Here is a 23,226-nt window from a genome sequence, read left to right as displayed (position 1 = left end):
CTTAGTCATTGCGTCTAAGTATCATCGTTAAGATGAGGCATCGTCAGCTCCTTCAGCAGCACAAGAAATTTTCTATTGCTAATAAAATTTACTTGATCTAGCGGATATTTCCTTCATGTTTCTAACTATCTATTTTGTGACATAGATAACATGAATTTTATAATATAATGTTCTTATTGTAATAAACGGATTGAAAGTATATACATAAGTATATGATTAAAATATATTTATTGAGTTGATTGAATACCAGATATACAACATACACTTTAAATAATCTTGCTAAAGTAACGGAAACTCACATAAAATAAACTTCGGTGTCATGAAATTTTCACAACACAATATGTTTGGGTCGCAACTTTTCATCATGAGCTATGGAACTCTTAAAAATATTCTAAAAATGAATTTAAAATATATTATTGTGTACTTTGTAAACCTACTAACATATTGTAAACCGAGCTTATTTTTGATAAAAACACTACAACTCAAATACAAATTGAGTTATATTTTTTAACTAATAGAATATTAATCACTTTCATTTGCATCTTTTCAGTGAAGAAATTGAGTGTCATGAACCAATTGAGGTAGTAAGTTACAAAATCGGCGTCTGTCGAGTCTCACCAAAGGGCAAAGAATGTGCCACCACATTCTCTAGATTAGGCTACAATGGACATACTAGCGTAGTACTGTGTCGGCCGCGTACCGGCCGAATGCACCAAATAAGAGTCCATCTTCAGTATTTAGGTAATATATTCAACACCATCGATCTCATCGTTTAATAGCACCATAATTTTACGACTATTTTCCTTATACTTTTTCAGGGTATCCAGTAGTTAACGACCCCCTTTATAACCACCCGGTATTCGGTCCCTTAAAGGGCAAGGGAGGCGATCTTGGGGGCAAGACCGACGAGGAGTTAGTGAGAGATTTAATTTCTATACACAACGCGGAGAATTGGCTTGGGATGGACGGAGATTCCGAGTTGTCGCTGTTCAAACCGAAGCCGGAGCTCGATCTCGACAAAGTCGATGGTAAGTAACTATTTTTATGAGTTCAGAAGCAATTCTTTTTTTGTCTGTGTGACACATGTTAGCCGCCACAAATTTTAAAATTAAAGTTTCGCCACTAAATGTATTCATATTTGATATATGTATGCTATATTACTGTTTTAGTTGGTCACGCTTCCGGTGGTGAAGAGGATTGCGAAGTAGGTTCCGCTTCGAGAGAATCGTCTCCGTCTTTAGAGTCTCCTACGTTGCCTCCCAGTAACATCATCTCAAATACAATTATTTTATCAATTCCTGCGGACTCCAAATTGCCTTCTAGAGCAGATATGATGCAGAACAACAATTGCACGGGCATGCCCGTCACCACAAAGTTGCCTATGAATAATGGAAAAGCTAAGGTTAGGCTTTATTTTACTTGATTTTAATATAAATTGGATGTTTTTAATACATGATTCTTTATTACAGGTGACTGTCGCTACGCAGACAGGTCACGAAGCACCAGATATGGCCTTTAACCAAGACAAAATGACTGTTGATCCTCATTGTTATGAATGTAAAGTGCGTTATCGTGATCCCAGACCAAACGACTTGGTCATGTATTTACACGCATGGAAATATCGGGTATTTATCTTATGATTTTTGGTTATATATTAAGCTTATTTGGTTGATTAATAACTTGTTTTTATAGGGTCCCGGTTGGGAGTACGAAACTGAGTTACCGGAATGGGCCAGCGTTGACTGGGTGGATCCTGACAATCCGTGATAGCACTAGCGGTCAATCGTTACACGTTTAGTGATGTTCCCAATTCAACCGTTGAACATTTTTTAACTCATTGTGTATATGTTATTTTAATGTAATTTAGGAATAATTTCAACATTGACGAAAGAAGTGATAAATGTTCTCGACAAGAATTAACGTTCTTTATTAATACAACTTTTATCCCATTTTAATAGATTCTCTTTTTTTCTATTATTTATATATAGACAGACTCGTGAATATTTTTTTGCTAGGAAATTACCAGTATTGTATAAATTTATTGTTAATTTACACACGCCTAATCACTTTAACTCATCAAATCTTCACTATATTCGTTACTTTGTAAAAATAACTATCATATTATGAAAAAAGACAATATTCGATTAGCCTCAATGTAACAGAGAAATTTTTGGGAAATTTTTATGCATAAAATTAAATTAAAAAGATATATTTACTATTTACATAGTGAAAATTTTAAACCTATGCCTTTAGCGATTTTATTGTTTATGTAAAAGATATAGAGGGACGTTGATCTGAAAGCTTCTCAACATTAGAACAATATTTTTAACAATTATAAAATAGTAAAAAACGATATTAGGTATTCATAGAAGACTGAATAACTAAAGCATATATAAAAAATCGAAAAGTGGTTAGTGAAACTTTATAAAAAAATGTCCCTCGGTTGTTAATTTTGCTTTTTTTAGTTTTAATTCAGTCGGATATTCGAAAAAATTCATGACCATATCAAAAAATTACAAACAATTTTATTTTTTCAATCGAATCGATTTTTTTATACATATAAATAATATAAAACAGAAATTGAAATACTTTGAATATCACACTAAATTATAAGAAGCGTGAAGATTGACTTTCAATCGATATATTTTTTAGAAAAATGTGATATTATAGTTGTAATATCACCGAAAATCTGAAACTCATCCACTAACAACACGAATAACAACAAAAGTGAAACTGAAATCATTCTATAAGTAAAATTAGACGTACTGTTTAAGGCTGCTGTTATGTTGAAATGTATAACGATGAGATCAGCTAAAAATGTTTTTATAAACGACATCTTTTTTAATAAGCATTAGTAATGTTGCAATTTCAAATACGAGTTTAAAGTATAATGTGCCTTGTTGGAATATTACTGCTTACATTTATTATTACTTTGTCTATATTGATATAAAAAATGTAGTTGTATGTATAAAAAAAACGTCGTGTAAAAAGAGTTTGTTTCATATTGTTGTAGTTATTGAACGCTATTTATTATGAATTTTGAGTCTTACAGTAATTTATATGTGTGAATGAATATTTTGTAAAAACTATATACACAAAACGTGTATATTAAAAATGATATTCATGCATATATTTAATATCAATATTTCTAACTTTTCATATCAAATATTTTTTATATTAGTTAATATCAAGACGTATTTTATTGCTATATATTTTGGTTCTCACTTATGTTTTATAGCAGATATTGTAATTCTGTTTATTGCGAGTATAAAAGCAGAACATGTGTATCATTCAATTTTGAACGACTTCTCTGGTGAAGAAAAAGAAATGATAGTTTAAAGTTCTTCTCTTTTACCTAAATGCTTAGTCTAACGCAACACAAAACTGTACTAATTATTTTAGTTAAACAAACAAATAATTCATTCATGCGTTATTCATTAAAAAATGTCAATATTAGGGATTTGTACTTTTACAAATTGCTTTGTTGCTAATTAGAGAAAAATTTAGTATTTTCACTATATTCGTGTGTATTAAAAGTGAAAAATACAATAATTCCTTTTGATTCAATTTAGTGATTATTATGCGTTTGATGTGTAAATGCGTTTAGAAGATTCTTAAACTGTTTTATTTTCAATAAACTAAATCTTAGTCTAGTGACTTTTTCATCTAAATAGCATTAGAACAGACGAGTCCGTAAAGTTTTGGAGAAAATCCGAACTCCTAATGGAAAGTAGCGATTAGATCATTCATAAAAACATATCTATCATATTGAAAAAAATCAACTTCTCTATTTTCGGAAACCGTTTTGTGTGATCATAATCTGCTTTTAATATTTGAAACGCAAATATTAAGAGTTTGGATAATATAATAGAAATAATTTCTATGCTTGTTTTTAAATTAATTAACTAGATTTAGCATAAATTTTCATTCAACATAACAAAAAAAATTACAATCACAAAACACGTTTAGTTTATGCTATAATCTAGTTAAAAGTTTAAAAACATATTTCTTTATACAATTTATTGGGACCTTGAATACAATGTTTTGAAGTTAGACTTATGCATATTCTAAGAATTATTTTAATTCATACTCTTTCTTTAATAATATATTCATATCCTTAGAAACTGGATATACTACTATATAAAAAAAATATTTGTGATTTTTTTCTTTGTAAGTAAATTGCGATTAATTGTTTTAAATGCAAAAGCCAATTTCTATTTTTAAACTACATTATATTTTTATAAATTTAATCCCTTAGATTGTTTTATATAAATACTTAGTTTGCTTTTAATTTCAATACTGTTTTATTTCATTTTTATAAGGGAATTTTTAATTTTTTATATTTTTAAGTTGTTTATTATCTAACTTTCATTGATTATGTATTATTATTACTTTTTTGTGTATTGAACTAGATATATAATGTGTTCTTTGATAATCTAAATCGAGCTTATTATTAGAATAACTTTTAAGTGAATACATGTATATGGAAACTTTTCTTTTCATTCTAATTTACTTCATTATTTGTTTTTCTTGTTTTTCTTTATTTTATTTTATCTTTATAATTGCCGAAAGGTTTCACATCTTAGTAATTTGTATTAGATATAAAAAGACATTGTTTAATTGTTAGCTATTTGTGTTATATAGTTAAATTTAAATTGTTGACTATTTTATTTCTCTTGTTGAAATGCACTTTTATTTGTTAATGATTTGATTTTAAATTGTAAAATTGTTACATTTTTAAGAGCAATCTCGCTTTTCGACAAACTGAATTATGTTGTGGTAAATCAGTCACAATTATGTAAAATATTTGACCAAAATTGTCATAAAGTCAGTGAAATAAAATAATATTTATAATCAACAATTGTCTATTTATTATACCTGTTTAAAAATCAATTGGTTACTTTTTAATGATTAATGTAATAAAGATATCTAACCAAAACCAGCAATTTCCCGTCGTACACACATATACTATACCTTTAAGAAATCCAATGCGATGATTCGGGGTGGAACCAAATTTTGTTTTTGTCTAATACTAATCTTATCAGGCGTTACATAGCATATTTACAGAAATATACATACCTAATTTAATTATTAAGCAATATTTTTTATTGCTAATAAATTATTGTATTATCTATTTTGTTATTTGTATTGTTAAATAAAAAAGTATATATATATAATATTAGCAATAATGCTAGATTTCATAGTAGATTTTCTGAAAATAATCAAATACAATTAAAATAATAATAATATTAAATAAAACCCATAATCGTTACAACTAAATTAGTTGCAAAAGACTCGCTAAATGGGAATAAAACATACAAATTTGCGACCCTTGGATGTACAAAGAATTAAAGTTTTTTTCGTCGACGTCCATTAATTATTCGAACAAAAAAAACCGTTGGGTCTTAGTATAACAAAAGGTCGGTGCCAAAGTCTAGACCGAACAGGTATCAATCATAGCATCCACGGATTATGCATTCCTTACAACGTTGGCAAATATACATATCTTGATGTACCATACATCCCTAAGAGTGTAATAAGATTTGTATTAGTCAAAAACAAAGTGTGATTCTGTTCCTCATAATCGACATTAGTCAGAGTATTGAGGGCTGAAAAAAGCGTTGGACTTACCCCAATTCTCAATGGAATATAAGCAAGCGCTTCCTTCATACACGTAATTTTAAGCAGTCACTTGAATGCATGGAGTTCAATTCAATCTTTAATACGATTGAAGACTACAAAAACGCAGCTCTACGGCGAGAATAAACACATAAATACATTATTTAAGAAGGTTTGATAATTATTTAAAAAAGAGAAAGCAAATATGTTTGCAGACAATACGTAAATAATTTCGTATGTGATAATGTTCAAGTTTTAGATAACTTAAATAACGAATTAAATATAATAGAAAGATGGTGGGGAAATAATGCACTTAAACTAAATGAGAATAAAAGCCAGGGTTCCCATTTTATCTCTCTAGTTGAATACCTCGATTGTAAATCGCTAGGGCAGATTTAGCAGCCTAGATTTGTAATGGCCAAAACTTGGCGGCACTTGAGTAGCACTGGCGTGACGGTTATTCTCTCCACTGGCAATCTTCAGGCGATTCGGATGCGTTGTCTCGCGTCTGCCTTTTTAACAATGTAAACAACTTTAATACATAAATAAAACATTATCGCAGCGGCTCAATCTGTGTCTAATTGCCACCCGTCACCATCCCGTCACTAAAATATTTTTTTTTATAATTTATATACTACATTAACTGTTTGTTTAATAACTTTCATTTGCCCGTGCTATACTGTTTTGGCAGAGAATTTTGCAAGAAAGAGATGGGAGAGTATATCCACTTTTGCGAGCGAGATCTAAAAGTACATGTTACAAAGCGGGAGATCTTTGATTCGCTTTGACGCACGCATCAGACGGCGTTTCAAAGAGCATCAGTTTTTGTTTTCCTATCGTCGGAAGATTTACATACGTCGAAGTGCAGAATATTTCTGTGTAATTGAACAACAGGAGAACTTTTATTTGCATAAACTGTAAAAGTCAGCGATTTTGTCTCTAAAGATCTTTCTACATCGTCTTCGCCTAGTAGTACTCGTAATATTGGACGAAGACGTACGTAACTTTTGTTCTGGTAATAAAACTACACGTGTATCGTGTTTTGTTTGTCATAGAGATATGTGTTAAATGCATAAAGTAATAAAATGCCTGGATTGCTAGGCATTTCATTTTTTTAACTTGATATTTTAGTATGTTATATGTTTATAGATGTATGTTTTATCTTAAGTAACTTAGGTTTAATTTTTATAGATATGTTTTTTCAGATAAATTATAAAAGTCCTTTGGTGACGGATGGCTATTAGACACAGATTGCGTCGCTTCAGTAGTATTTTATTGACGATTTTCAGTTACATGTTGTTTGTTATTAATATACAGTGAACAGTTTGCGGAGCCCGCACTGGCATGCGAGTCCGCCAGAGTCGCCTAGAGAAGAAGTCCGTCACGCTAGTGTTATCAGAGTGCAGCCAAGTTTTGGCCAAAATAAAACACAAATATAAATATATAAATAGGCCCATTACTGTCTAATTTTTATATTTAGTTACATAACAAATTTTGATAATTCTGTACGGTATTACCCCATCTGCAATAAATTTTGTTCAAAACTAGCCGCATTTTACAGTTTAAGAATTAAATATGCAAATGGTTTATAATAATAATTATTAAAATAATAAATAAATAATTTGAACGATATTAAACCGGAATTTCCCCATTTGACGTTTTATTTAAAATATTCGCCTTATGGGCGAATAATTGTGTGTTAGGACGTTATTTTGAAAGAAGGGAGGCCGGCACACATTCGAGAGAACGTAATGTCGAAGGTGGAGAGCAGCGGTTTCCCCGCCGATTCGGCCTCGGGCTCTACCCCGGCGCCCCAGCGCTCCTCCGCTTCGCCCCAGGGCTCCCGCGCTGTTTCCGCCAACCTCGCCATCACGCAGACCATGTGAGAAAGCACCACAAACTTCGAGCGTCGTTTCGCTTACGAATACCTTTTTAAAAACGTTCCATAACTCATATATACGAATACGGAATACCGTAAGCATTGTTCGACAAAATTCAGGTTTCAATATTGTAAAAAAATACTTAAAATCGAATGACTTGGGTGTGTCAAAAAAATGTCAGTGGTACCGGAAAGAAATCAATTATTTATATATATATACCGAGTCACAAATTACTACTACTTTAATATATTTTTAAACCTTTAGAACTGATTTTTGTAGTCTATACTTTAAGTCGTTATCGTTCTTTCGACATTATTTTTTCTGGAAGTTGCGCTGATTTATGTATTATCATTAACAGCGCTGTATTGGTGATGTATCATTTTTACCGCTAATGTGGCATGTTATATTCAATTATTTGCCTTTAAGAACTCGATTTCAACATATTGTTTTTAACAAATAATGCCTTCTTTCTACAAAATTCATCAATTTTTAACATTCTAAATAATTATACTTTTGTTTTATACAAAATTTTAATTTAAAAAAAATGTATTTTTACTAATATAAACATAATTTGATTAACTCGGCCAGTAAAACCATTTGTCGAACGGATGCTCTAGTATGATCAAAGATTTCAGAGACATCATTTAGGGGGGGCTCGAATTTGATTTTTTTTTTAATTGGGCCCACGCCCTTCTCCCACGGTCGCATTAGGCTCGGGAGTTTCGGCCCACAGGCGACTAGTTATTACCCAGCCTAGCTTCGGCGCCTGCACGCTGCTTGGACAGACGTTAGGCTAGGCCTCCTTCCTTGGATCGTCTGAGTGACGACCGCGGTCAGGTTGACCGTCGCGATTTTGCTACTTATGGTCTCCAAATCTATGCCATTCTCTTTCAAATTTTAATGAAATCGAAATATAAAAAACGATCAATGACTGTAGAACTTTTGCCCCCCCCCCCCTGAAAAAAGCTGTAATAATATCCCTGATTCTATATCAGAAATTCTCGGGCTATCCCTTAAAAATATTCTTGAATCAATCCGGAAAATATTTTTAAAATGTAATATAGTTAAATCATATTGGACTATATTTTCACCGGTGAAAATATAATTTATCTGGCAGGTGCTAATAAAATTAATATACATTTACATACATATCATTATTTATTTACATGCGACGTAACATTTATATGTTGCATTGAATGTATTTATCGTTAGTTATATTTTCACTAGTAGATTTATATTCTTTCTTGCGAAAGTATGATTTAACTGATAGGCGCTCCTACCGCGACGCCACGATTTTATTGCTTTTGCTGTGGATTTTTGACTTCTGAGAAGGGATAATTGTTCTTTGCTCTCTCCAATTGGTCAAAATTCGGTTTTAATGTGCTTAATAATACTACATAATATTGTTATAAAATGTCTTAATATGAACGCTAGATAACTGAGCGTTTCCACTGCAACGGCGATGGCAAGATTTTATTGCTTTTGACGTGGATTCTAAACAGGGACCTTCTTGAATTTAGGATGAAAAATCCATGTCATTTAATAAAATCGAAATATTAAAAAAACGACCACTGACACAAAAACTTTGGCTCCCCTTGAAAATCCTGAAATGACTCGACAAAATACTGCAATATTCAAATTAAATTAAACCTAACTTAACCAGTTCAACGCCAAGCAAATTTCTATGAATTTGCTCTGTAGGCCACCATTTTCAACCCTTTAAATTATTATGAAAGAGGAACATTATTTACCTGGAAAATCACTGTTTACTTTCCTTTTTATTAATTTTAACATAAAAGTGAAAAAAAAGCACAGAAATAACAAGTTTTAAAAACCACTGTCAGGGCTGCCACACACAAATATTATAGGTAATTTATATTGTATGTGGTTTATATTATATGTTTTTGGTTGTTTTTAATATTTGTATGGGACACGATAATTTCCGTTGTTTTAATCAAAAACTTTTATCAAAATGGCGGCTACTTCATATATTTAAAAAATTTCAACTTTGTCAAAAAAATTTAAAAAAAAAGTAAATATGGCAATAAAGTTATAATATAAACAAAAACAAAATTCAAATTCAACAAATGTTTTTTTTTACAAAAAATTAATATTGTAAAAAAAATATTGTAGCAGCCCTAACAACGTCTGTATGCTCGATCGTAAATAATAAAAGAATGGTTCAAAAATTGCACATTTTAACGATCACATTTCATTTAATAGATGTCTCTGTATTAAATTAACGAAAAAAAAATCAAATTTATTAATAAATGTGTCCGTAATAACATTTGCGTGCCTGCACGCGCTGGCGTTTGACGGTCCGACAGCTTTGGCGTGCAGGCACGTCACTGGCGTCTAAAGGGTTAATGAAAGTTCTAAGCTAATATATATTATATTTAATTTTATATCTTTGATTAGGACAGATTGGATTTGCTTAATTTGTTTAGCTTTGAACAGAGAATGCACGTTTCGTAATCAGTTAAATTATATTTTCGCTAGTAGAAATATATATATCTACCGGTGAAAATATATTTGGATATCACTTAACTGAAACGCCACTGATTTTACACATCCACTGTAACTTCTTATGACATAGCTGTAGGTATACATTACTTCGCTGGGATTACATAACAATATTTTTGCCACAGTGATTTCATTATCTAATTTATAATAAAAGTTACGTGTTTATGTTATTAATAATTTTCTTTTGAAAACAGTAAATTCTTTAAAAAAAAATTTAAAATATCAGATTATCTAAAAAATAAATCTAATTTGAAAAACCAATATATTTTATTAATGAAAATGCTGCCGTATATTTATTATTAAACCGCTTTAATAAAATTTTAATTTATCTCATGTCAGCAATTTCACGCGAAACGATGAGTCAAACAGCGAAGATATTACAGCTATGAACGTCGTGATAAGCTCGAGCGCCGGCGACCACGATCATGGAAGTTCAAAGGTGAAGTTTAAAAACATCGTGGATTACATCTGGGAGCACAAGATACACAATGGGCAACTGTTAGCGATACATATGGATGGAAAGTTCTTAGCTTATAGTATTAAAGGTGAGTTTTATAGGTGGTTTATTTTTAAAGGTGGCATATAATATTTTGTATATAACGTTTCAGCTGCTCATCAGCAATCCGGACCTAGAAAAGGAAACGGCATGGTGCGAGTAGCGTATAGCTCTACACAAAAGCGAGTCTTGCTCAAGGGAATGACTGGTCAAGTTCAAGATTTGGCCTTTGCGTATATCACATCCCAGATTTTATTAGGATGCATCGACGAAACGGGAAATGTGTTCATTCATAAGATCGCTTTAGAATCTGATACTATTTTGTTAGTGTTTAATTGTATTGCTTATATTACTATTCGATTCTTTTGTGATTCTATGACTTATGATTTTAGGCATTCGTTACTTTTGCACGTGTCCGTTCCTTCGATTATCGGAAGCGAACACCGCATATTGTGGTGTCCTTATATACCTGATGCTGAAGATATTGACACTGACGCCGAAGACGACTGTGCAAAGTTGCTTCTGGTTACACACGGGAATAAAGGTATGATATATTGATTTGTGATTTATGCAGATATCTTCAGTTTCAGACTGAATTATTGCGCAAACGAAAATTCTAAACATAGATGATTGTTTGATGGTCAAATATATTTTACTCTTAATTCCAACTGCAATATTTTTAAATTAAAATCATATTAACATCTGTGATATGAACAGAAACTATTTTATATATACAGTGGCGGCGACCTAAATAAGACACTTTTTACAAAATCATTTTTTTTTGCTCGTTAATGTTTAATTACTGCATAACAAAATATGGGATTAGAAAAAATATGGTTGAGGCTTAAAGCAACACTATCAATAAACAGTTTGACAGGCTATACCTTATGCATCCCTTAAACCCAAGATTTAGTACTCTTGCCTTTCTGAGAAGTTCAAAACGGCGTATTGTACACATGGTCACTATTTAAAGGGAATCATTGTCTAATGGATAATTTTTGCTTTTATTTTCATTTCAAACGCCGTGATATCGATTTGCACTTTACATCGTATTTTTACAAAATTTCAAAAGTGTTTTATTTAGGTGGCCGCCACTGTGTATTGCCGTATTCTTAAATATACATATCAATGGCTTAAAGTGTAAATTTACTAACTCCCCTTTTGGATGAAAATGACTTACCAATGACACTACAAACTTGAAATACTTTTATTTTCCTATTTTCAAGTGGTCTATTTAAATAATAAATTAATATTTTAAAAAATGGGTTTTCCTAGCTTTTCCTTATCTCGTGGGTGAATATTATGATGATTTTTAAATTGAGCTAAGTTAGTTACATAAGGTATAAAAAAATTACTTCATAAAATATGAACATTTAAACCTTCTGAACCAACGACTAATTTGCAAAAATATCGCATTTGTAACACAACATTGTCTATAAATAGGGTGACCATACGTCCCATGTTTGCCGAGACAGTCCCGTCATATTCGTAAAATTGTTTGATTTTTCCCGATTTGACCCGTCCACTGATGAACAGAAGAACGACATTTATTGTGTCCTTTTCACTACCTGCATCTAAAAATCCCTTTCTAGTTTTACTCATTGTTACAAAAAAATACAATCTGGCCTGCGAGATATTTGTAAATGGCAGGGCTGTGGAGTCGTTTAAATTTTACCGACTCCACTTTTTTTTAAATAGTTTTAATGAGATTATACTTTGCTAGAAAATAATTTTTAGCATTAAAAATAATGTCAACTAATTTCAAATCATAAAAAAAGAAAGATTTAAAATATCTAAGCAAAAAACGGCCACGACTACCTAATTCACCTTTATTTATTGACTTATTATAATAGTAGATGTCAAAAAAGTAAGTACAAAAAATTAATAAAAAAATACACATAATACAGTAGACTCCCTAATTATATGGTAAATTGGGGACGGGCTATTTGGGTGCCTGATACTTTGTATGAGCAAGCCAAAGGGAGGATATCTCAACACATGTGCCTGATTTCTACATACATATTGCAAAAAATTGAATAAGTATTTTCTAGTCCCCAACTACACGCGCCCAAATAGCACGTCCTAAATTTACCGTGTTATTGGGGGGTCTACTGTATATGTTAAGTAAAATAAAATATTTATATTGAATATAACAACACATAAAACCTTTTTACACGGACCCAAACTTTCCTATGCAGCGGCATAATAATATGCAGCCATTGCAAAACATTTGAAAATATTCGTAAAAATTTAATTTTTAATAAAAAAAGTTTATGATAATTTTCTCGAAAAATTTGCTGATTTTTGAGATGAGAATTAAAAAAAAACAAATTTTCGGTAACTCAAATTCGGACAAATTGAATGAGCAATATATAAAATGATTGTTCCTTAAAACGAATTGTTTGTGCATCACTATTGGACAGATTAGGTGCGAGCGAACATTGGTCAGAACAGTGCACACTCCATGAATAACTGCAACGAATTTTTTTCTAAAGATTTACCTTACAATAGATGCACAAACGATCTCTTAAAATATTCCCTGCTAAATCGCACATAAATTCTTTCAGCATATATTTGGAACGTCGGAACTGTATCCACAAAGTTTGGTTCAGGATCACTCTCGTTAAAAGAATTGGGCGAAAATTATCAGTCTATCGAAGATCACACCCAACCGATCGTAGACGCTGCCTTTTCACCTGACGGAACGTCACTAGCGACTGCCTCTTACGATGGATTCGTCATGTTCTTCCAAGTATGCCCAAAAATTAAAGAAAAAGTAACTAAATATACTGTTAATTTTTAATAATTTTATAATAACTTTATTATAAAATTATTAAAAGCTGTATTTATTATATTTTTTAATTCAATAATAACATTAAATCATATAATAAATATAGTATCATATTATTTATTTAAGTAATTTTTAATTCAAAAAATACATCATTTCAGATTTACATGAACGTGGATACTCCGAGATGTCTATACAGATGGTCGCCCCACGATGGAAAACCGTTATCTTCAATTTTCTTTTTAGATAATCGTAATATCACCGAGTGAGTGTTTCATTTTTAATCGTATTTATTTTCAAGTGCTAATATTGATTTTTTAAACAATTCAACAGACAATTTTGGAAATTTGTCGTTACCGGCGCCGATAAGAACTCAGTTTTGAAAATCTGGTCTTGTCAATCGTGGGCGTGCTTGCAGACGATCATTTTTGCACCGAGTCCCAAGCATCCGACGATAGCTCTCAAGGCGGGCTTAGATCAGACCGCTAAATATCTCCTACTCTCCGATATATACAGAAGAGCTTTGTTCATCTTGCACTTCGATCACAGTTCCGAGTCTTCTGTATACTGTAGAAAAATATCGGAATTCTATCTACCGAATCCGATCTTATGCTTTGGAATTGTCGATACTAGTGAGTTTCATTATGAATTAAAAATACTATTTAATTTGATTATATATTATAATATAGTTTAAATTATAGCTTTAAAAAGACTCAAGTGTCCTTCGAGTTGCTCCGATGTTTACCATCAATCTAACATATATCATTCTCCGGCTGAATCTCCCGATGGATTCAAAGAAATGAATAGCGAGGTATTAAAATGCATTAATTTTCAATCTGATTTTATACCTCTCATGTTTTTATATATTCTTATAGGAAAATGGTACAGACGATCTACTATCCAACGGACACGAAGTAGACGTAGACAGCGGTTGTAACATACGTACAATGATTCGACTATATTTAATTCAACCGAATCGCTTACAAGAAGGCCAGATAACTTTCTCCCCATTCAGCGCATCTTCGGCTTTAGATAAAACTTTAAACAACACGTTTATGAACGACACCTCAGAATTCAAAGAAGGTAATGCATTTGTGTTAGTCATTCGTAAATTGTTATTATATGTGATGTATTTTTTAGGCCTCACTGATATTTCGCAAGATATGGATGTTTCTGCTATTATGTCACCGACTAAATCGACATTGTATAATGAGAAAGATGAAGCCAGTGAACAGCTAAAATCTGTACTCGTCCAACAAAGTCAGCAGCTCAAAAATTTACTGATGAGAACTCAGGTATTTTTCACATAGCTAATTCCAAATCAAAACAGTTGTTCAAAAATTGAAATCAGACATTTTTGTGGATCGAAGTGACTCGTACCTCACCGTGAATCATGAAATTATGATGTTTCCATTTACAAACTGAAAATATGTTGAATAGATTGTCCTGATTCTCCTTTTTTGCAATTGGGAGGCGAAGATGAATCATTATAAATGGATTAAAAATGCTCCTCGGCGGATAACATTCTTACGATAGCGTTCTTACTTTTGATGGCGCCGACACGATTTTATTGTTTTTGGCGTGAATTTTTTACTTCTGAGAAGTGATAATTGTTTATGCGCCCTCCAATCGAACAAAATTCGATTTGAATACACTGACCAATACTCTCATATTAAAAGTCCATTGTGATATCGGTAGGAATAGCTATCATATTTTTAAAACAGTGCATATGGAACAATTTGCGAGATGCGATGTTTATTTTCCCCTGAGAGATAATTTGTATTTTGGACTTGATCAAATTAAAGTTCTAAAACTATAATTAGTCTTAAACTTCTTTAGGTTAGGTTTGGGTTTGAACAGAAAGTTGACGTTTCACAACTGTCAAATTGAGTTTCATAGACATTTTAGAGTAGCATATATTTCACTAGCTCCTATCGGTTAAATTATATTTTTACTAATAGAAATATATATCTACTAGTGAAAATGTATTTGAACTCACCACTGAAACTATAACTTCACTGAAAAATACGCATTCACTAGAACATTTATACATTGCATATAACTAAATCATGATAAGTATGTAAAAATATGTATATATTACTAAGTATGGAAAAGTCGAAATCATACAATTTTATCAGCACCTGCCAGATAAATTATATTTTCACTGGTAAAAAAATATATCTACCAGTGAAAATGTATTCCGATATGGTTTCACAGAAATGATATATTTAAAAAAATATTTTTGGGTTAAATTTGAGACTGTTTTTTTAGTTTTCTTTGAGGGATAACCCGAGAATTTCTGGTTTAGAATCAGGTGTTATTCCAACTTTTTTTAATATTTGAATTCATAATATATGATTAAAAGACATACATTTTTCTGGCCAAGTTCAAGGGCGGGCAAATGTCCCCACTTGCCCCCCCCCCTCTCCCTAAATGTCGTCCCTGTTAAAAATACATTGATTTTTTTATTTTAATATTATGTAATATCTAGTTTTTTAAAGAAGTATAGTTAAATAAAAAATAATAGGCTTTTATATTTGTGAATTATTATATTATATTATTTTATTCTAAATAAAACTAATCACAACTAGGGTTGCCAATATCCCGGAATTGAAATTGCTGTCCAGGATATCCCGGTTGAGAGTCAAATTTTCCTCGAATTTCAGCAAGACATTTGTGAACAAAAATTTCCGAGATAAATTTTTTTTTATTTAGCTGTCTCGGTTTAGAGCTTCATAAAGTTGGCAATCTTAACTACAACTCATTTTTGTGTGCGAGTTACAGCACGTATGTCTTATGGAGTTTTCAGTTACAACCTGCCACAAAAAATGTTGCTAATCACTGTATTCAAACATATGCTTGAAAAAAATATTTCCCCTGAAGCAAAAACCCTACATTAATAATGTTTCCGATTCTTTCTTCAATGATGATATTGAATCTGACAAAGTAACAAAAGTTGATATATAAAATTACAGTAAATAAAGGGTTAAATAATGGCGTCACTCTTTTATTGTGTTTTAGATACCAACAAGTGGATTTATGAAGCAGCCTCCTTCGCCACTGGTGAGCGGATCTATCGCAAACATGCCTTACGGTCCTCTTTTAACTTCAACTGCTACCTCAACTGCAGCATCAGCAACCATCCAACCGCCTTTAAATTTGATGACACCTGATGCTTTCAGGTACTGATTTGACACATTTTGTTAAAAATATACATTTTAAATTCATTAAATTTACTATCATATTTTTTATAGTACTGCCAAACAAGATGAAGAAGATCCGCCAATATCGCAATCGCCTATTATTTGCCCTATTCCGTCTGCCCCCGCTCTAGAAATAGACATGAAGCTTAATAATCAAGCAAATATTGATCCAGTTGTGCAGATGAATGCCGAAACTTTAAATTCACTGTCGAACAAGTCCAGAGGTTTGCATTATACTTCATGCTATATAATATTAACGTATTTTTATAAGAATCTAAAAATTGTATAGGTTTCGTTGGCAATCAATCGACTCCGGCCGACCCTAAGTTCGCTTCAGGCGGCTCCAGTCCTAGCAGGGAAGTCCAAGAAATATTATCTCTCAAAGGATCAGACTTTTTCGATGACGACGACATCAACGACGACGACTTCGAAGTCAACATAAAAGAGCAAACGCCTAGGATAGAACAAGTAATACCGTCCCTTCAAATTGGTCAGGGTTTGATGATACAATCGCCGCAAGAGGGTTTCCAAGCTTTTAATGCAGGTGATGACGATGTGTATATAACGAGAATCAACCACATGTTGCTTCACAACACTTCAAAACACACCAGTGGTACATAACACAAATTACATCAATCGATTTTGTTTCGATTGCATCGAAAGCTTAATTTGTGTTGTCGTTGTAGGTGAGATGCAAGGCCCCACGGTTTGGCCGAGTATCAATTTAGCCAAAATCAACGAAGCTAATCAGCGGAAGTCCATCAACGACAATAGCGATAAGTCGAGCACCCACAGCAAGAGCAACTGTAACAGTGTGAACGTATCGAATATGATCGATCTGATGGATGACACTGGCGGCGCAGATAAGCATCAAAACAGAAGTCCGACTCAAAACAACGACATGGAGATTTTGATATCAAAAGTTGACAGTTTAGTCGGTATGCAACTATTTTGTTTTTATTTTATTTACGTAATTTCGCATGAGTAAGAAATAACTCATTCTGCGGTTACAATTTGATACTTTCCAATTAAAAATATATTTATAATACGCATTCATTCAGAAAAAAAAAGTTATGGTCTACTGTGTCAAAAGCTTTTTCTAAATCTATGAGTTTTATTTTTATTGTTTAGGTTTTGTCGTATTTCATTAATTAAATCAAAAACTGCATATTTTGTATTGGATTTGTTTCTAAATCCTTATTGTAAATGTGATAATAAATTTAAATATGCTAGCTCATCAGGAATTAAAATGATAGGGAACTTCTGAACCCTTCCCCTTGTTACCCTGAATATCCTTCTGTAGCCTACTGAGACACCGCTTATCCTCACCGAAATTTTCATATCAGATTAAAACAGTGAATAATCTAAACATTTTTTTTTATTAAGGATTAATGCACGATCAGCAAAAGGAATTATCTGTGCTAAAAGGCGACGTTTCCAATTTACGAATTCTTTACCAAAATAAACTGTCTAACAACGATGACAACAGCAACATTGCAGACCTACTAGAGCAAGCCTTATTGAGGAACCACGTCCAATTTAAACAAATAGTAGATAGTGTTATTGCGAGCAAGTGAGTTATATAATAACACTGCACAACAATATGATTTAGCAAAATAAATCCGTAAATCTTATATTGTGATATAATCATTGTTATGCAGTGTATTCTTAATGATATCGACTTAATATTTATTTGATGAAGAAATGTATTGAACCTGTCATTTTAATTACAGAATAGATAGTGATAGATCCAATCGCGAATCCTTACTATCTGGCGTTTCACAAATAATAGGAGCTCAGTTTGCTGAAAAGTTGAACGCCTCAGTAACTTACGAGACTCGCAACACTCTGTGTCCGCTAGTGCAGCGCATATTGGAACCCATAGTGAATTCGATTCAGCTCGAAGTTTCCAAAAAGCTGACTGCCACCGATCATCTGTTAGCAGAGAACATACAAAAGATGGTTAATAGTAAGGCTGTTATGGATAATCTGTGTATAGCAATATCTCATTCTGTTGCCACGTCAACAAAAGAAGCCTTCAAGCAGACTATCCAATCTTCGTTGATACCTCACGTGGAGAAAGCGCAGTCGCAGATGTTCAAACAGCTCAATCAGTCGTTTAATTCTGGCACTAAAGAATGTGAGTATCGTATAAATAGAATCAATCTGCGAAATATAAGAACGCGATTTCGAGACTTGTTATTCTTACAGATTTATCAGCCTTCGAGGGTTGCTCCAAGCGCATCATAGAATACACGGGCACCGTTGATGACACATTAGCTAAAGTGAAAACCATATCGTCGCAGCTTCAAACTATTCTAGATCAACAAAGCAAACAGAGCGGCACTAATTCGCAAATGCAGCAAACCATTAAACAATTAAATAATTTAAGTAAAGAACTGCAAGGTGCCGTTTCTAATTCACTTCAAGGGTAAGGATCTCATGATTTTGCTATATACATAACACGCTTTTGTACCAAGTGAATTTTAAACTAGTTTCATTATACATATATTTACAATATCTTCACACCCAACTGCGTTACGCTTAAAAGCTTTGGTTTATTAAATTCGTCAGCAGCTTAATAAGACTACCAACTAGGATTCTCAATTATTCGTAATTTTTAACTATTCGAATATTGAATAAAAAAATGGATGAAATATTCGAACATATTCCTAAATTTTTTCGCAGTTTTTACTGATATTTATTTATTTAATCAAATAAAAGTAGACCGTTCCGACATCTTGTTTCGTTCAACGAACGAGTTCTGCGAATTTCAGTCATAGTAGACACCACCGATAAACCTTCTATTCACAATTTTTTTTGAAGGCGTAAAAGCATTTTTTTTGTGAGAAGAAGCATCTCATTGTATTGCAATTCGAAACAAAATAATGGCGCATAAAGGACCATGGATTTTGGAGTGGCAAATAATTCGAATATTCGATTAAGAACCCTAGAGGGCTCTATATGTTATTTTTTTATTTTTAGGGCTTTGGAAAATCAATTAACTCCAATTAAAGAATGCATCAAAGAACAAATCAGTTCTGGTATGGCAGCTCAAGCTGCACAACTCGAAGATTCTCTAATATTGGCAGTACGTTCCGGAACTCAGACTCCTGCGCCGAGTATGATCGATACACATGTAAGTATATCTAAGCAACTGATTGATAATAGAAGTTATTTTTATATGATTTTTTTATTCCAGGCTCAGCAAAATCATATAGAAAGTCTACTCAACTCCGGTCAGATGAACTCCGCATTCCAATATGCTCTCAGTGCCTCCGATTTGAAGCTGGTGGTCTACGCTTGCTCCGCAGCCGATCTCAAGCAAGTGTTCAGCTCCCCGTGTTCCCTACAACCGAACGTCCTACTTTCTCTCATTCAGCAATTGAGCGCTGACATGACCAGCGACACCGAGCTGAAGTGCAAGTATTTGGCCGAGGCCGTCATGTATCTAGATTATGAGAATCCGCTCACGAAGGAGCACATGCCTATAGTACTTAAGGAACTCCGCAAACAGTTAAGCGTCTTCCTTAGACACAACCCGAACAACGCATCATCTCGCCATCTAAAATTACTACTACTCGCTACAGATTCGTTGTTAAAGTCATAGTATCATTTATGGTTTATTAAATATTATTTCTATATTTTTATTTGTTTATATCGTCGACATTTAATGGCATCAGTTTTTAAAGTGTTATGTGATCGTAGCTGATGAATTGAACTATATTATATGTTATGTATGTGTAACGTTTGTTTTTGAAGTTATGCGCCTTAAAAACGTTCAAAAAGTATCATGTGTCGACTTACTCAATCAACATCTGTGTTTATTTAGTTATTAAACAATTTGCTGTGGGACTTGTAACATTATGAATATGTACATGACATTCCAACATGAATTTATTTTTCAATAAATAAAGACAGCAATATTATGTGTTTTATTTATTTATTACAAGGCCCGTGTATTTTTGTTTTATGCATTGTAAGTATCGTCGAATGCCACGGTACAGCTGAACATAGAGCTTTGCAGTTTGTATAGAATAAGCAGAAAATTTTTCCAATTGCATTTTATTCCACTTGATAATACTCCTAAAATAACTTATATAAAATTTACGTTAATTACATTAAACTCGAATTTGATTACTTTGTATGAGTAATTTACTTTTCCAAAAATGATATTTAACTAGTACAATTAGGTTTAACAAAAGCAATAAAAAAATACGCAAGGGAGAAGTTGTAACATATAAATGATCGAACAATAATATTTATTTATGAAGTAGGTACTATTTAGGGATTCTGTGTCGAGACAACCCGGGAATTTATTCCCGAGAATTCAAAGATTTTTTGCTGTCTCGAGTCCCGGGAATTTAAAAATGAATAACCCGGGACTCGAGACTTTCCGAAGTGCAATTTTACAAAAATATGTAAAGAGCGAATTTGATGTCGAGCATAATTTATGTCTCGATATGAAGACAAGGTGGAATTCCTTATTACCCATGATCTCGAGATTTTGAAAGTTACGAAATTGCATTAGAAAATCATTAATTGATCTTGGCATCGGCCAAATTTGGAATGAATCGAACATTCACGTATTGGAAAATATTTGTGAAGTACTCACTCCTATAAAACTGGCAGTTGAAGCTCTTAAGTCGTCGAGATGCCACTTTATTAACTTCCGAAATTATTGTTAGTTTCCTTTTAAAAAAATATTTGAAATCAACACAACTCTGTCGCACGAACCACCAAAATATTTCAACGACTAGAAATAAAAAATTCAACTTTAAAAAGGAGTTTCAGATATTAGATTCAACTATCTAGAGCTTTTATTCAAATCATTGCTTACAATTAAGCCAACATCTACAGAAAGCGAGAGTTTTTTCTACATCTGGAATATTTGCCCCAAAAACCAGGAACAGGCTATGTGATTCATCCAGGGCTGTGGAGTTGGAGTCGTGGTGTTTTGGCCGGAGCTGGAGTCGGAGTCGTGAAAAATGAGCGACCCCGAACATTTTATATATAAAATGTATTTTTTTAAATTATGAAATTTATAAAATTTTAATTGCGTAATGATGAATGTGTATAGCGTAGAAGAACACCAAAAATACCTGATAGAGTCAGAGTCGGAGTTGGAGTGGAGTCGTGTAATTGGTAAATATCGGAGTCGGAGTCGTGTTTTTTTAACGACTCCACAGCCCTGGATTCATCATTAAACGCCTTGGTGTTTTTAAAAACATATTTTTCCTTACAAAAGTAAAGGTTTTAACTTAATATTGATATAAATATTTCGATTAAAAAATTGTAATAAATTTAATTTAAATAAATATCGAATAAAGTGTTTTTAAATCGTTTCAATAAATTTTCACCTATCGTACCTATAACAAAAATAATATAAGTTAATAATAATAAATTAGTTAAAGTTAATAATAATAAGTTAATTAAAGTTAATAATAATAAGTTAATTTTTTAACATAATTTTTTTTCATGATTATACGAAAAATAATCAGTCTCGAGACCCGGGAATTCCCGGGACTTTAAAAATTTGGGTCTCGAGTCCCGGGAATCGAAAAAACCCGAGACTTCAGAATCCCTAGTACTATTGCTTATAGTGATTTTTTATTTATATATTATCGTGATTTATCAAATAGGTACTATTGCCATATAGTAAATTCTTATATTATGTAAAAAAAACTGGTGAAAAAAATAAAGATGTTGAAAACATAATTCAAAATCATATTTTTATATCGAAGATTGCTTCTAGAAATATCATACGATGAACAAATATAACCAAACATCAAGTATATAAATGTGTAAGTAATTGTAATGTACGTACATAAATATATTTAGTGTATCATATATCAAAGTAATAAAAAAAAACAACAATAAAATCTTTGTGATTAAAAATATGTTGAGAACCATTGGTATTGTGTGAATTACAATAGTGAACAATTCACTAAATACTATTTATATGGATAGAGCGAAACACTCATTCTTTTATCATTGAATTATTGGATGTTTTTTTTACAGATAGTGGTCCCAGCATTCGGAACTAAATAAATGACATAAATTATACGTTTAGAGACGAGTGGCAATTAGACATAAATTGTGCTGCCTAATAAAAAAGTTCCATGTTGATTATTTTAACAGTGCACGAGGCACGCACTGACGTGCGAGCCTGCCAGTTGCCAAGTGAAGAGAGATCGTCACGCCAGTGTTACTAGAGTGCCGCCATAATAAACCTAAATAAATACATATAAATATAAATAGGTTCCCTACAAGACATAGAATCATAGAAATCAATCTGATTGTTGAGATGAGTGTCGAGAGGAATAAAAAAATTAAGTTATGTCAGAATTAGTGAAACTAATAGTTGTTCATTTGTGTCAATTTAAAAAGAGGAGCATAAGTAGTACACTGTTTAAATTTAATAGAAAAATTACTTCTCTTCATTCTATATACTAATGATATTCCAATGTTAAAAAATACTAAACTCTCAATGTACGCTGACGACACTGCAATCCTTACTAGTTCTTATGGTCTTAAACCTATTGCAGTTAAACTTCAAAAATCCCTTGAAAACTTAAAAAAATATTTTATGAAATGGAGAATTAAAATTAATCAAGACAAAACAGAAGCAATAATATTCACTAAACGTAGACAACCCTTGCCTGCACCCATTAAAAGTGAACAAGGGCATAACATTGAATGGAGAGCGAGCGTTAA

The 23,226-nt window shown here is 32.1% G+C and overlaps 2 protein-coding genes across 12 annotated transcripts in view; both read left to right on the top strand.

Annotated features, from left to right (window-relative positions):
- Nucleotides 1-4,858, top strand: part of LOC148233677 (pseudouridylate synthase RPUSD2-like) — a 482,025-nt gene extending 477,167 nt beyond the window's left edge. For all 8 annotated transcript variants that reach the window (XM_088188775.1, XM_088188769.1, XM_088188768.1 and 5 more), the window contains exons 9-13: nt 551-741; nt 819-1,028; nt 1,170-1,402; nt 1,470-1,625; nt 1,693-4,858. In XM_088188775.1, the coding sequence (XP_088044901.1) occupies nt 551-741; nt 819-1,028; nt 1,170-1,402; nt 1,470-1,625; nt 1,693-1,767 (865 nt within the window). In that variant the 3' untranslated portion in view covers nt 1,768-4,858. The remainder of the gene's footprint in view (nt 1-550; nt 742-818; nt 1,029-1,169; nt 1,403-1,469; nt 1,626-1,692) is intronic.
- Nucleotides 4,859-7,320: 2,462 nt separating this feature from the next.
- Nucleotides 7,321-20,433, top strand: Ge-1 (Enhancer of mRNA-decapping protein 4 homolog Ge-1). Of its 4 annotated transcripts, none has more exons than XM_088188531.1 (19): nt 7,321-7,501; nt 10,362-10,567; nt 10,631-10,841; nt 10,911-11,062; nt 13,086-13,270; nt 13,468-13,571; nt 13,640-13,938; nt 14,008-14,117; nt 14,182-14,389; nt 14,447-14,601; nt 16,328-16,488; nt 16,561-16,733; nt 16,799-17,053; nt 17,196-17,447; nt 17,896-18,082; nt 18,243-18,649; nt 18,721-18,940; nt 19,495-19,648; nt 19,712-20,433. In XM_088188531.1, the coding sequence occupies exons 1-19, from the start codon at nt 7,371-7,373 to the stop codon at nt 20,117-20,119; spliced, it is 3,978 nt and encodes a 1,325-aa protein (XP_088044657.1). In that variant the 5' UTR covers nt 7,321-7,370; the 3' UTR covers nt 20,120-20,433. The 4 variants fall into 4 exon arrangements, with proteins under 4 accessions (XP_088044657.1, XP_088044654.1, XP_088044656.1 ...); XM_088188528.1 differs by having other exon boundaries at nt 16,799-17,122; XM_088188530.1 differs by having other exon boundaries at nt 13,086-13,294.
- The last annotated feature ends 2,793 nt before the right edge of the window (nt 20,434-23,226 follow it).

Source organism: Plectrocnemia conspersa, unplaced genomic scaffold (genome assembly GCF_051122295.1).
Source record: "Plectrocnemia conspersa isolate PC_06_02 unplaced genomic scaffold, ASM5112229v1 ptg000007l, whole genome shotgun sequence".
Taxonomy (NCBI): domain Eukaryota; kingdom Metazoa; phylum Arthropoda; class Insecta; order Trichoptera; family Polycentropodidae; genus Plectrocnemia; species Plectrocnemia conspersa.
Note: the sequence above shows the minus strand (reverse complement) of the source record. Positions and strands in the feature narration are given on the sequence as shown.

Coding starts and splice junctions, on each gene's coding strand:
- Ge-1 (XM_088188527.1), top strand. CDS start 7,371: ATGTCGAAGGTGGAGAGCAGCGGTTTCCCCGCCGATTCGGCCTCGGGC. Junction 10,842..10,910: donor TTAGAATCTGATACTATTTT/GTTAGTGTTTAA, acceptor TTATGATTTTAG/GCATTCGTTACTTTTGCACG. Junction 13,572..13,639: donor GATAATCGTAATATCACCGA/GTGAGTGTTTCA, acceptor ACAATTCAACAG/ACAATTTTGGAAATTTGTCG.